The sequence below is a fragment of the Fulmarus glacialis genome, unplaced genomic scaffold, assembly GCF_000690835.1.
Source record: "Fulmarus glacialis isolate BGI_N327 unplaced genomic scaffold, ASM69083v1 scaffold31154, whole genome shotgun sequence".
Lineage (NCBI taxonomy): Eukaryota > Metazoa > Chordata > Aves > Procellariiformes > Procellariidae > Fulmarus > Fulmarus glacialis.
Window position 1 is genome coordinate 15,201 of NW_009206613.1, and position 14,297 is coordinate 29,497.

General features: G+C 54.1%; 1 protein-coding gene across 1 annotated transcript in view; it reads left to right on the plus strand.

Moving 5' to 3' along the window:
* Positions 1-13,354, plus strand: part of RAB11FIP3 (RAB11 family interacting protein 3 (class II)) — a gene marked incomplete at its 5' end in the record, with an annotated part of 24,631 nt that extends 11,277 nt beyond the window's left edge. Inside the window, 8 exons of the mRNA XM_009575819.1 lie at positions 2,613-2,706; positions 4,971-5,074; positions 7,056-7,196; positions 8,209-8,290; positions 10,290-10,427; positions 11,328-11,483; positions 11,896-12,036; positions 13,115-13,354. Of these exons, the coding sequence (XP_009574114.1) occupies positions 2,613-2,706; positions 4,971-5,074; positions 7,056-7,196; positions 8,209-8,290; positions 10,290-10,427; positions 11,328-11,483; positions 11,896-12,036; positions 13,115-13,228 (970 nt within the window). The remainder of the gene's footprint in view (positions 1-2,612; positions 2,707-4,970; positions 5,075-7,055; positions 7,197-8,208; positions 8,291-10,289; positions 10,428-11,327; positions 11,484-11,895; positions 12,037-13,114) is intronic.
* Positions 13,355-14,297: the final 943 nt, after the last annotated feature.

A 14,297-nucleotide genomic window follows, 5' to 3' on the forward strand; every position in this document is an offset into this window, starting at 1 on the left:
AGTGGGTTTAATTCTGGTATAGTTTGTAACAGCCATTTTTCTGAAATGGGGGATTTCTCACTCGTGCATGCAGCTGGGGGTTGGTGTCAACCTGACGTTTTTCCAGGACAAAAGTTGGGGTGCTTCCCCCCGCCACCCTGCCAGTGCCCTGGCAGAGGGCATGTGGAGTGGGGAAGGAGTCTCTAGAAGGGCATGTCCCTCTGGACTGCTTGACTGGGCTGTCTTCTCCCCAGTGTCACCATGGTGGGTCTCTAGAAGACCAGACCAGTCAGTACACCCGCTCGGAGGGATTTCTTTAGCACCCCAAAAAAACTAGTCATCTTAGATGACTCTCTTGGCTCTGTTTTACTTTGCTCAGTGTAATCCTTGGCACTTGGCTTTGCGGGAGCAGCCCTCCAGCTCGGGCAGGGGCTCTGGGGAGCTCCCGGGGGGAGACTGCAGGTAACCCCATCCTGGGTTTAACGCCGTGCCGCTTCTGTCCTGCGGGACCACCTCACGTGATGCCCGTCACCCTTTCTTTGTGGGCATTTTTATCCCTGCCTGCACAGGAGAAGCTGCAGAGTTTGCGCTGAATCGCTGGGGCAGAGGGTCCATCCCCTCTCGATGTTCACCTTTCCTGTCCCAGCTTCACCATCCCTCCTGTTCCTGTGTCATCGTGCGTTTAAGAATATACTAAGGTTTACCTTAGCTGTCCTGCCTCTCTCTTGGGAGGGAGATTGCCCTCGCAAACGTCCTCGCAGTCGTTTCCGAGCAGGGCAGGGATGGTGCAGAGGAATAGGCAGCTCGATTTGGGTGATGCTCGTACCCCCGTGCCCTGGCACTCGATCTGCTCCCTGCGCTCACCCGAGCAGCTTCTGTACGTCTCCCTCCCCGCTGTGCTCTCACACCTTTCCCTCCTCCATTTGTCCCGCGGTCAGCAACTCTCCCCTGGCACGATTTCCCCTCCTGGCGAGGAAGCAGGTCCTTGATATTACATTTCCTAGTTCCGTTTATCTTGCTTTCTAGATCTTTGGCAAAAACACTGGCAGGAAAGAAGGTTGAAGGGAGCAGCCTGTCCCCAGGTTTCCTGGTTTAGGTCTAGTTTTTGTCCCGTGTCTGGCAGAGCAAATTTGGGGAGAATTTGAGTTACACTTTTGGGAATGGAGATGCCCTGTCTATGGGGGATTGAGCTCTCCTGGCCCTTTGCGTTTGTAAGATGCTTTTCTGAGGCTGGGACTTGTCCCAGGTAAATTAGGTAAATATTGGTTAATTCAAGAGCAGTCAAGTCTAGTTTGTGATAACGACAGAGGTAACAGGGTTTTGCTGCAGAGTAGAGCCAGATCCTTAAGATCAGCCCAAAGAAAGCCCTTTGTTGCAGATACTGTCATGACTGAATAATACCGAAACATTGGCTTTTAGGAAACTGATTTTATTTTAGTAAGGGCTCTTTCCTGACTTTTGTTATCCAGGTTCTGCTTGTGCCAAGAAATCTCAGCTGCTTAGGCCCCGTTGTGCTTGGCACGATTTAAATGACAAATGTGCCCGAGACTTCAGGATCTAAATATATACTCGGGGTGAGGATGCAAAATAAGGCTGGTGCTCAGCTGTGGTCTCTTCGGTAAATGCCAGTTACGCTTCACGAATATTTGCATGAGCATATTGCGTAGCAGGGTGAATTTGAGAGCCCACATTACAAATTCCTCGGAAAATTGAGGTTCAAAAAGACCTCTGTGGTTTTCTCGTTCACCTCCTGCTTAAAGCAGTGCTGGCTTCAAAGGTAGATCAGGCTGCTCATCCTTTGTGTTGTGGGAGAGCAGAGTGGTTTTCTCCAGGCAGCATCTGCCCGGGGTTCACAGAGCTGGAATACAACCACCCCTCCCTGGGGCAATAGCGGTTTCTTGTGCCACGAGACGATGGAGCTGATCTGCAGCGATATCACGAGGATTAAACGCAGATCAGCCCCTCCACGGGGTGTCCTTTAGATCGCCGCAAAGCTGTGGACAGCGGTGTCGCAAGGCCTTGCTAATGATTAGCTCGCTCTCGGCTGTCGTGGCCGGTGCGGGGAGGTGGGCTGGGGTGTTTCACAACAGGTTCAGGGTTTTTTTTTCTCCCCTCCCTTCCCTTACACCCACTGCCCCCCACTTCTTACCTTTATCAGTGGCTAGAGCGGAGTACTCTGTCCTTTGCTGGATAATACACGGCCTTGGTATGTCGGTAAAGAAAGAAAGTGAAAAGAGTGGGCTCTTATCTCCTCCCATTCCAAAGAGCAAGAACGAATGATCATGGTGTGAAGTCCTAGCAGCACGTGTCCACGTCTGCGCTTCCCTCGCGGGGTGCGTTCGTTCGGCCGGTAAGCAGCCACCCACTCAGCCCTGTTATCTGGGCGCACCGAGGTGATGAGCTTCATTGCCCGTTGGGGCGTCTGGTGGTGAGAAGGACCTGGCCCACGCCGTCCTTTGCTCCAAGCAGGAGCAGTGCTATTAAATCCCCTTGGAAAAGGAGGTGGCAGCTGAGGAGGGGAGAGAAGGGAGTGTATCCTGCTAGAGCAGTTGTCATCTGAAATTGCCGTGTCCCGCGATGTTGGCTCTAATGTTCATTTTGCTGTGGGCTGGGGTGGTTTGTCTCTGTTATAGACAGTTGCATCAGACGAGCGCGCTGTCCGTCGGGGTGATGGAGGGGTCTTACCGGGATACGCTGGAGTGTACAGAAGAGGACATCACGGACAAGGTAAGGGCAGTGCTGTCTGTGCTATCTCGGAGCGTGTAGTGGCTTGCAGTGTTCAGTTTTGGGCCCCTCACTCCAAGAAGGACATTGAGGTGCTGGAGCGTGTCCAGAGAAGGGCAACGAAGCTGGTGAAGGGCCTGGAGCACAAGTCTGATGAGGAGCGGCTGAGGGAACTGGGGCTGTTTAGCCTGGAGAAGAGGAGGCTGAGGGGAGACCTCATCGCGCTCTACAACTACCTGAAAGGAGGTTGTAGCGAGGTGGGGGTCGGTCTCTTCTCCCAAGTAACCAGCGATGGGACGAGGGGAAATGGCCTCAAGTTGCGCCGAGGGAGGTTTAGACTGGACATTAGGAAAAACTTCTTTACTGAAAGAGTGGTCAGGCCTGGGAACAGGCTGCCCAGGGAAGTGGTGGAGTCACCATCCCTGGAGGTATTTAAAAGACGTGTAGAGGAGGTGCTTAGGGACATGGTTTAGTGGGCATGGGGGTGTTGGGTTGATGGTTGGACTCGATGATCTTAAAGGTCTTTTCCAACCTTAACGATTCTATGATTCTATGAGATCCCCAGGCAGGAGTCAGGCTGAAGCTCTTCTTGCTGCACAAGGCGGGACGCACGAAGCCCTCCGAATCGAGGGGATGGAGGATGAGAGCGCTCTGAGTCGAATTGCAGAGGGCCTGTGTTGAGTCAGGAGGTGGCACTGGTGCCTTCTCCTGGGGTGGAGGTGCTGCCCCGCTCGCAGTGAGGGTGGCTTCCCGCCGGGAGGAGGGGGTAGCTGTTTGCAGGCTGTATTTTCACTTCTGCTTCACGTAATAAGATGTTCTTAAATTCTGCTTTTCTGAGATGAGCAAAGTGGCCTGATGCGAAGCAAGGACTTCCTTTCCTCGGCATGCTCTTGCTGCTGCTGCTCGTGCCGCGAAGATTTAAAGCTAATTTTGTGCTGGTCCTGTTGGGTTTTACTGGGGTGTTACGAGAAAAGGATTGTAGGGCAAGATGGTAGCGGGGCAGGAGCACAAGAAAGCTTTTGTTTGATCCCCCCTAGCTAAAAAATAGCTAAGGGAAAGCAGGAAAGGTAAAGATAGGTGAGTTGTGGCTTGTGTGGCTGCAGTCCTGAAACTCCTGGTAAATGGCTTTTTAATTCTGGAATCACAAATAGCTGCATGGAGCAGAATGTGAAGGAGAAATACATATGTGTGTGGCTGCACTCTGCTGTAATTGTAATGCATAGAAGACCTTTAAAAAATTTTTAAAAAAATCAACATTTTTCCAAGTCTGGAAGTTGAATAAAACACTCACATTCCTGAAGGCATCTGGCTTGGGAAACTGTGTATGCACTTCTGGGAAAGGCCTTGTGTCTCCGCATGTGTCTTTTTTTAATACGCTTGCATGTCGCTTGCCTTTCTCCCCGGAGCGATGGCTCGGGTTTTGCAGACATGCTCCTAATTGCCGCTCTTTCATGATTGTTCTTGTATGGGTATAAATGGGATTTTTGGGACCGCGAATTCTGTCCTTCTGCGGTTGCCCACCCTCCTGCTTGGGTGGGAAGAAGAGGGGCACTCCCGGCCCCCTTTGCTCTTCAAAGTTCTGCACTATTTAGGGAAAGCGAATGAAAATGCAAATACAGCTGAAATAAGGTACAGGGAGAAAATACTCATCTCTGGTCCTTTCCCACCAGTTGGCATTGTTTCCTCCTGCGTGACTTTATTTACATAGAGCTGTGAACCCAGGGTCTTTCGGTCCTGTTTCGGGCAGCGGGGGGTTCTCCCCAGCCTGCGGGCTGCACGTGGACGCAGCGGAGCTCTGGTGATCCAGCTGGGGTCTTTCCCTCTAGACCTCCGTGTAGGATATCGTCATGAAGGGCATGAAGAAAGGGAAGAGTGAAGCCTTTGGCCCCATATTGGTACATGGGAGACTTCAAAAACTGAGAAACCAGGGTGTAAAAGGGTGTTTTAAAAGGATGCTTTAAATCGAGGCATGGCTACCCGATTCCAGTGGCAACCATCCCTTTTTAAGTAGCTCGCCCAGGAGCAAACCCCAGTGATGGCTCCTGCAGCTCAGGCTGTTTTGTGCAGTGAAGAGCGGGACGCCGGTAATGCCGGGAGCTGTGTCGGGGTGACCGGCTCTGAATCGGTACCACAAACCGAGGCAGCCCCAAAGCGAGCGCTGGGCACCTGCAGGGTGTGCTGGAGGAGGTGGGGATTGCTCCGGCACTTGGTGCCACTTTGCCAGCGGGTTTAAGCGCGGGCGGCTGATCCTCCCTCTCCATGCACAGGTGGTCTTTCTGGAGAAGCGGGTGACGGAGCTGGAGAAGGACACGGCCGCTAACGGCGAGCAGCACAGCCGCCTCAAGCAGGAAAACTTGCAGCTCGTGCACAGGTAAGGGAGCCTGGCTTGTGCTGTGGCCAAAATGCAGCTTTGCATCAGCTTTTTCTTTTCCCCCTCTGTGTACTGCAGCACCCCGTGCCTTTCCAGCGGGCTCCTGCACACAGGCAGGAGCTGCCGGAGCGTGTGGGGAAAGGAGGCAGCAGGAGAGGAGGGAGACGGACAGAAAATAGCAGGAAAGCTTCACAGCTCTGCCCTTGACGATCCGATCCTGCCCTGGCAGAGGGCAGCCGTGGTTAAATCCAGCCGGGGTTCAGGCTGCCTTCTCTGCACGAGGGCCGCGGGTGGGATGGCGGCATCCTGCACACGCTTTTCTGGGTCTCTGGCAAATTCCCAGGAGCGCAGGAAACGGCTTGCAGCTCAGCCGGGACAAATGGCAAATATCTCTTTTCTGCTCAGATGTAACTGTAACAGTGCTTTTTAGATCTTTTTTTTTTATGTCTTTTTTTATGTGCTTCCCCATCCCACGTGTCCATCCTGAAAGCTCTCTGTGGAGCTCTGGAGCTCCAGGAGTTGGCTCAGAGGACCGCAGGGGGGTCATGCTTCTTGGAAAACTTCCTGTTCAGGAAGGATATATACTTCATGCTCGCTCTGTATGGACTCTCCGGCCCTTATTTCGCCCATTAGGTCTGGGTGGAAGGTACAGCGGGGTCCCTACTACTCATCTCTACCCTCCCCTCAGCCAGCCTTGATCCTGTTGCTTTTGGATCCTGGCTGGGGTGTAGCCCTTTGGATCCCCTTTGATGTAATCGCTGTCTTTACTAATCTGGCAGGCTTCTCTCTTCCAGCAGCATATTTACCCTCAGCAGATAAACCCGGCAGGAGTTTATCTATAGGGCTGTAAGACTGTTAAGTAACAATCGTGTCAGGGAATCGCGTGATTCAAACAAAGGTTTCTCTTAAGCCCTGATAAACTTTGCAGCGAGGGAAATGTTTTCACTTTAGTGGTTTGGCCCAGAAGTGTCAGTCGGCTTTTAATCAAGTAAAGCCCCGAGTGTACTCGTTGCTGGTTAAAGAATAGGTTCGCTTGGCCAAAGCCTTCCCCACCTGCCTATGCAAAGCGATTGCATAAACTCCAGCACGGTAGCGAACCTCAGCCCTCGGACCACTGCTGGGGCGATTCCCTGCAGCGCGGGCTCCAGAGGACGGGTAGGCGTGCTGGCAAACTCCTCTGCCCTGTCTGAGCAAACGCGGCCACTGCCTGCACTGTCACCGTCTCAGGACCACGTGGAAATTGCTGTTGTGCTGGCACACAGAGAAGGTTGACCTGCAGATCCTGTGTTTTTTGTTGGGGACATGAGAGAGTGGAAAGGAGGAGGATTGGGGCTGTTGTCTTTTCTCTGGGCAAGGAGACTACTTCAGGGCAGAGTAAAGGAGTCCAAAATGCTAGAAACGGCTGCAGGAGGATTTCTCTGCCATGGCCACTACGGGTGAAACCACAACCCTGGGATTTATGATTGGATTCGATAATCTTAAAGGTCTTTCCAACTTAAATGATTCTATGAGATTCCAATTAAGTAGCTTGTTCTAGGTGGTGCCGTGACTGACCCACAGGCTGCGGGTTATAAAACGATTACTGTGCTTTCACCCTCACCTCATCCTCTTGTTGGCCTCCCCCTTAAAAAGGGTTTTGATGCAGCCTGGAGACTTAAACTAGACAGAGACAATACCAGCATGTACCACCTGGTTTATTTTATTTGACTGTCACGTTGGTCAGCAGTGGTGTCCTTGGGGGTTTCATGGACCTTGTTGCTTTCCCACTGCATCTGCTGGGACAAAGTGAAGCCCTCATATACCTGCTGCTTGAGATGGCAATAGGTGTACTTTCCCTCGCTCTGTTTTAAAGTCTGCTTCTTCCAGCTCTCCCGTGCAGTGGGAGAAAGGCTCGGAAGAGAGTCTGATCCCTCCCTTGGGATGGCAGCGTGCCAGGGTGAGGCATCAGGAATGGTTAATCCTTTTTCTCTCCTCTCTGCAGAGCAAATGCTCTCGAGGAACAGCTGAAGGAGCAGGAGCTGAGAGCTGACCAAACACTCCTGGAGGAGATCAAGAAGCAGAGAGAGCTGCTGAGCAAAATGGAGAGGGAGAAGAGCATTGAGATTGAAAACCTGCAGGCCAGGTGGGGCTGGGGCAGGGCTGGGTGCTGGCAGGTCTCCTGGACCCACATGTACACGCTGGAATACGCGTACAGGCTGCTGCTTTGCAACTGCAACCTTTGGGGAGTGCGGTAGACAGTGAGTTTAACTTGGTTAAAGGTGTAACTGAAGTCACTATAAACCCTGAGTTTTGGCTACTTCTCCTACCTTCGTTCCAAAATCAAGCCCCTCCGTGAACCTGGTCTCAGACTTTTTATTTGAATTTCCCTGATGCAGTTTAAATTTAGCTCACATTCTCTATCCGTGCGCCTGCCCCACAGCGTGTGAATGAAGAGGGGGTTTGTTAGTGCTTGTTCCCATGAATGACTCATGGAAGCATGTTTGATTCTCTGATGTTTTCCACCTTTGTGGAAACAGGCAAATATCTGGGAAGGAAGAGTTGTCCGACAGGCAGTGTCCCGGACAGGGTGCTTCATGCCGCCTGGTGGCTTCCAAAGGAAAAAGTGATGCGGGAGAGGTTTCATTTATTTGACAGGGTTCTTGCTGCTTTTCCAGAACGTGTTTTGCTATTGTTCAACCCTTCCAGTAAATGAAAGATGAAGGCAGTGGGGTTTTTTACCAGGCTTGTAGTAGGACAGTTACCATGACAAATGGATGTTACTACCTGGAGAATGCAAAGCTGAAGCCCTCTCTGAACCCTGCTCTGACTCTGCCCAGGCGATGTGTCTGCTTTCTGGTGCCTAGTGCTGAGGCTTGCCCGTGGACTGATGAAGCCCTTGGCCTAAAGAATAGCCTTGGACCTGATTGAGAAGGGCATGGCACTGGACAGCGGACTTGCCAGAAGTCATGTGGATGCCCCGCTTTTTCCCCTGGGAGTAGAAATAATGGAAGTCTCAGGGTTTGCTTTGAAAAGATAAATCCCTGCTGGCTTGCCTTCAGCAGGTCCTGGTTTAATATTCGTAGTGATGTTTCAACCAAGTCTCCTACACTTGGGGTGCTTGGGTGAGTTTCTTACGCATCTCTCTACTGTTGCAGGCTGCAGCAACTGGATGATGAGAACAGCGAGCTGAGATCCTGCGTCCCTTGTTTAAAAGCTAACATTGAAAGACTGGAGGAGGTGAGGACCGTGGGTGCTTGGGGTGCGCAAGCCGGAGCTGTGTTTCTGGGTTCCCACCTGCAGCCTCAGAAGGCTGGAGCTGAAATTCTCATTTACACGAAGGGCCTACGTGAGATCCGTTTAATATAACGAGCAAATCAGCTGTTTCTGCCTTCCAGTCCCTGCAGACCTCACCTTGAACCAGAGCTATCCCATACCGCTACCCGTGCAGGTTCCCAGTGTTTGGCTTGGAAGCTGGGATTAACAAACCCCTTAATAAATCTCTGTGACAGTGCAGCCTGCGTGAAGCCGCAGCGGGCAGCGGTGGCAGCCCTGTCCTGGCTGGTTAGGAGGGGACTCGTGCCCTCTTGTGGAAGCTTGTCCCCATCCCTGCGGCTGCAGCCCGCAGCGGGACAGTCCGCTGCAAGGGAGGAAGAGGAGCAGGCATGCTTCACCTTCGCGACCTGCCCGGGCAGATACGCCCTCGCTAGGATTTGCGAGTTGAGTCTTCAAAGCGCCGTGTTATCTCCCAGATCCTCTCGCCCTGCTCGGGATTCAAGAGTGTGCGGCTGCTGACGGGGCCGGGGTGGGGAGGCTTGCCGAGGCGCCGCAGTCTCCATGGGATGGACAAGATCTTCATTTTTGGAGAGAATGTGGGTTACAGATGTAACATCTGGTACAAAGGCTGCGCTTTGTTTCTGTTCAAGCTTGTGGCAGATGTAAGATTAAAATTTAAGTGAAATCAAACCCCTCTGCCCAGCTGAAGGCCCTCAAGCATTTCATCCGCTCGCAGTCTTTGAGCTTGCAGAAGAGGGCTGCAGCTCCATCTCCACCTGACGTGGCCACGATGAAGTGGTCTTCATCTGCCGAGACCTTGTAAGCACAGTGCATTGAGGCTGGGGGTAGAAAAACCCCTGTGGGTCTGAAGATAAATTTCCTGCCTAGGTGTGTTTCAGCCACGCAAAATTGGTTTTAATCCTTAATCTCTCTGCGGAGCAGTGCTGCTTTTCTCCACAGTTAATGGGATTAATGAGGAGTGAGAGGTGCAATTGCTGCCCCTCCCTGCCGAGGGAGAAGCCCTGCTGATGAACTGCTGTCTTGTCCAGTGTCCAAAATCAGGATTTTGTCGTCAGCGTTGTGTTTCTTGCTGGTGTGGTTCTTCTGGTGCTCTGCTCCGTAGGACACCCCAGAGCCAGCAGCTGGAGCTCCCCCTCGGAGCTGCTCCTCACTTCTTCATGGCATGGGCCATCCAGCACCAGCGTGGGCTGGGGTCTTGTGGCATTTTTGGCTTTCTGAAAGCCAAAACCTTCCTTACGGGGAGAGCCAGGCGGGAAGGTGTGAGCCTGGGGAGGGGGTGAATTGGTCATAGGCAGAAGGGTGCTGCTGTTCAGGGAAGTGGCCTGCGCAGGGCTGTTGTCATCGCCAAGTGACAAGCTTTACCTCAAACCTTCAGCCAAGGCTTTGACTATAGGAAGGGGACAGAGCGGGAGAGCTGGGCTGTATGTTTTACATCCTGGCTTGGGTCAGTCCTCAATTCAGTTCTTTCATATCTGAAACCGAGAATGAGCATCCCTAGAGCGGCTTAAGGTCTTGGATTCATGGCTTTTCTGAAATTCAGACCTAAGGAGCCTTATGATTTAACGTCTCTTTTTGGCCTATAGCCCCCGTGCTGGCCCCAGTCCCACCCAAGCCGTGTCCCGCACCGGCATCGCGCTGCCCAGAAAGCCGCACAAGTGCGGGTATTTGCCTGTGTGCATTTATTCTTGAGTCATCTCTTATTACCTCTCTCTTAGCAGTGCTGTTTTGGTGTGTGGCTCTTCTTGCTGCTGCCAAAGCACTCGGGCTCTGAAGCCCTCAGACAGCAAATGAAATCCCAGCAGGCAGAGCATCCGAATGCGTCAGCGAGAAGAGCCTTCCCTGCAGTGCTCAGCGTGTGCCGTGTCCTTGAGCGAGTGGGAAGAGCCCTGGCAGCGCCGAATGAAGACAGACCCTGTGACTATTGCTTTTCGTGTCGTTACAGGAGAAGCAGAAGCTGCTGGATGAGATCGAAGACCTCACTGTGCAGCTCACAGAGGAGCAGGAGAAAAAGAGGAAGATGGGGGACAAGCTGAGTCAGGAGAGGCACCAGTTTCAGAAGGAGAAGGAGTCGACGCAGGAGGTAAGTAGAGCAGGGGCTGCCTGCCACAGCCCTGTCCTGCTAGTCCCCCAAATTAGGGCTACGTGGGGAAGCTGGCCTTGGCAGCCTCTCCAAAAATAGGTATAACTGGAGCATTTCATCCTGCCTGGGCAAGAAAGGCAGTACAGCAGCTTAAGTATATCACATCTGTCACTTTTGCCTGCGTTAAAATTCAGCCGAGCGTGTCTGCATCTGCAAAGCCAGTGGGGCTGTGCCACGCTGGCCCCTTCCCATGGGGCCCGTTTCTCCCCTGCATCGAAGGAGCGGTGGCAGAAGCGCAGCGACGATGGCACGTGGAGCCAGCAGGCGTTAGCAGGCGGGAGGAGAGGGCTGCGAGGCTGCTTGGGTGAGAGCTGCCAGCTCCTGTGTGCTTGGGGGCAGAAACGCAGCCCCCCCCAGCCCCTTCCAGGGGTCTGTGTGGTTGGTAATTCCAGCTGGAGGCTCAAGCAGGGCTTGCTGTTGGGGTAGGAAAGGGGCTTTGGGCCTCAAAGTGGAAATTATTGTCGTTTTGGAGATGCTAAGAGCACTTGGGTGAGACGGGGATTCACAGCGCTGTGGCAGGAGGGACCCAAGCAGGTGCCCGCATCGCCGGGGGGGTCTGCCTGCTGCTGCAGACCCGGAGCCAGCATCTTTGGTGCTCCAACAAAGTCCTTCCAGGGCCACTCTCATGTGTTTAAGTAGCTCCCCCTCTCCTGTTCGTTAGAGGCGTGGGGGAGGAAGGGGAAGCCATGTGCACCCCCAGAAAGGGTCTGTTAATCCTGCAACTGATGGGGTTGCTCCCAGCTCGGGGACAGCCCGTCTGTCACACCAGCCACGACCAGTGCGAGCTGTCAGACTCCCAGGGGGTGCGGCACTCAGTTGTCTCCTTCCCTTGTGCTGCAGCTCATTGAGGACCTCAGGAAGCAGCTCGAGCACTTGCAACTCTTCAAACTGGAAGCTGAGCAGCGCAGGGGCAGGAGCAGCAGCATGGGGCTCCAGGAGTACAACAGCAGGACGCGGGAGACGGAGCTGGAGCAAGAGATCAAGCAGCTCAAGCAGGTATGGAGGGCTGGGCAGGGAGGGAAGTGTCTTGGCTGCTCGGTCTGCAAAAGGGGATGCCGATTCCCTGACACCGAGCAGTGGTCAGCGGGGGCCCTGAGGAGCTGACCGTGGATCTGGCAGCCCACTGCTTTCTTTGCTCTCCTGTCCTGGGACAGGAGAGGTTGGCTCCTTCCTCTGAAGGACAGCATGTACGCTCGAGAGCCCCTCTGCTGCGTCTTCTGGATCTCCCCAGCACATTGTGTGTTTCCAGAGGTTCTCCAGGCTCTGTCAAATCGGAGTCAGGAGACGGAGTGCTGTTCCCAGCGCTGTATGAGCTGCTGGTTAGGAAAGCCCCTGCCTTCCCTGGCCGGTTCTGCTCTGGGGGCACCATGTGCTTCAGCACCCTCTGATGTTTGTCTGTTGTGAACAGGATAACAGGAACCTGAAGGAGCAGAACGATGAACTGAACGGACAGATCATTAACTTGAGCATCCAGGGAGCCAAGAACCTCTTCTCAGCCTCCTTCTCTGAATCCCTGGCAGCGGAGATCAGCTCGGTCTCCAGAGACGAGGTACGTGCCATGGGGTACTGCTTACCTCAAACTGCATTTTCCTGGGTTGGGTGGTGCATCTCCTCTCCTCTCAGCCAACCGAGGGCCTGGGAGGAGCTGCTGCGGCCCTGTCTGTGGTACAGCTCACTCCCAAAATGCCCTTGAAAGCTGTCGTGAGCAAAGAAATACCCACACAACTATTTGAAGAGCTTGCAGGACTTACCCTGCCCGCCAGCCCTCCTTCCTGGGAATAGGGGAAGCTGCTCCCTTCCAACTTGCTGATACTGGTGGTTCCACTTTGCCTGCCCCGTGACTGCCTTTCTCTTCCTCGGACAGACCAGCGAGCACAGGGTGTGTCTGTCTGTCTGTAGCAGTCTTAAAACAGATCTTAATGATCTTGGCTTCTCTGGCACGTGCTCTCCCTGCTCCATGGCTGTACCCCAGATATTGGTGTGCGAGCCCGCGTAAGTGTCAGAATTATATCTTTCAGACCCTGAGAAGTGTAATGGGAAAACACACATGTTTGGAGGGCCAAAGGGAGTTGCGATGCTCCCTGCTTTCTCCAAGGTCCCATCTGGCTGAGAAGTTGAGGAAGGACAGGAGTGAGCAGGGCCAGCAGCTGAGGGCATCTCCTCATCTTGGGCCAGAGCCTGCTCGAGGAGGGAGAAAAGCGGGGGAGCCCCAGGGATACCAATGCATATTCCTCCAGCAGTTGGGCATCTGGGCGCCAGGCTCAGCCTGCCGTGCCTGCGCTCCCCGCCTGGGGCTCTGGCTTCTGTGGCCGAGCGCCCATGGCAAGGTTTGGAGATCTGGGGATGCAGGAGCGTCTGTCAGGAGAGACCCATCATGGGTAAGGGCATCCCACAGGGCAGGAGCAGGGAGTTCAGCTGGATGTTTCAGAGCCTGCAGGAGTCATTGGCGAACCATCTGGTCCCTGGCAGTCACGCCACGAAACACTCGTAGGTGGCCAGGAACAGCCCAAGCCAGAATGAAGAAGGGGGGAAACCTCCGTGGGCGCACAGAGCCACGAGAAGCCCCGCTCCTGTCCCTGGGCAGCGGCAGGCGGTGACCGCTCACTCCCTTTCTCCCTCCCTTGCAGCTCATGGAAGCAATTCAGAAGCAAGAGGAGATCAATTTCCGCCTGCAGGATTACATCGACAGGATCATCGTGGCCATCATGGAGACGAATCCCTCCATCCTGGAAGTGAAGTAAGGGCGGCCGAGAGCCACCGGCTGTGCGCTCGTCGATGGGTGTGGATTTGGTGCTCTGAGAGGATAAAGAGGGACTCGAAACGTCTTTGCTCTTGATGAAGGCACAAGGAAGCATCGCGTCAGATCGGTGGGTGAATTAGCCAGCAGGGAAAAAGAAAACCAGCAGCAAGGCTTTGTTGTCTGACTCCGTTATTTTGAAACCCTTCTGGTTTTGAGGGGTGAAAGGGAACCTGGAGAAGAAACACAGGCAACGGACAGCTGGAGGAAGGACCTGTATCGGCCCCGCTACCCGTGAAGCTGGGAACTGTCCTGACAGCGGCGTCAGACCCTCTGGCGTGCGGGGTGCGGACAGGAGCTGTAAGGAGAGGGTTTCTCTGAACTGCGGGATAACAGGACGGAGAAGGAAGCGACGGAGCAGAGATTTTCCCTTGCTGCCCTGTCCAGCCCAAGTATCTGCTTTGCCAAAGTGTCCCCGACACACTCGCTCACTGGGGCAGATCTGGGAAAGAGGGAAACGTGTCCCGGACTTGTAGAGGTGTTGTTTTGTTTTGGTTTTTTTAATTAACTTAATGCAAATGTCCTCATTCAGCTGGTGCAATCCTTGCCCTGCCGCTTCTGCTTGGAAAGGGGTTGCGTGCAGAGAGCTAGCTGGCTCCTCGCTCGCTCGCCGGTGGCAGAAAGAGGCAGGGGAGTGGCCGTTTTCGGGACAGGGCGTAAGCGCACTTTGTCACCTGCCTCCTTATTTATTTTTGCTGTCTGTGGCTCACTACCGTCGGCACACCTTGGCGTTCACGGCTCTGCTGCTCTCCTCCCCGCTCCCGGCTCTTCTGCCGGCTGCTGCAGGGTCCGCGGGTGTCTGTTGATCCGGGCTGGCGCGGGGGGGAGAGGTCCCCTCGGCCCCAGCTGCAGACACACGGGTGCTGTCTGTCCAGCCTGCAGGGACTGGGGGAAAGGCTGTGACTCTTCAACTTGCACTGGGGGCTGCTCCTGGCCGCCTCTCCCCGACCCGGCTTGGCTCGCCTGGCCCGGCATGGGGGCACGCAGCGGTCGGGGTCAGGTCTGGACCCCCC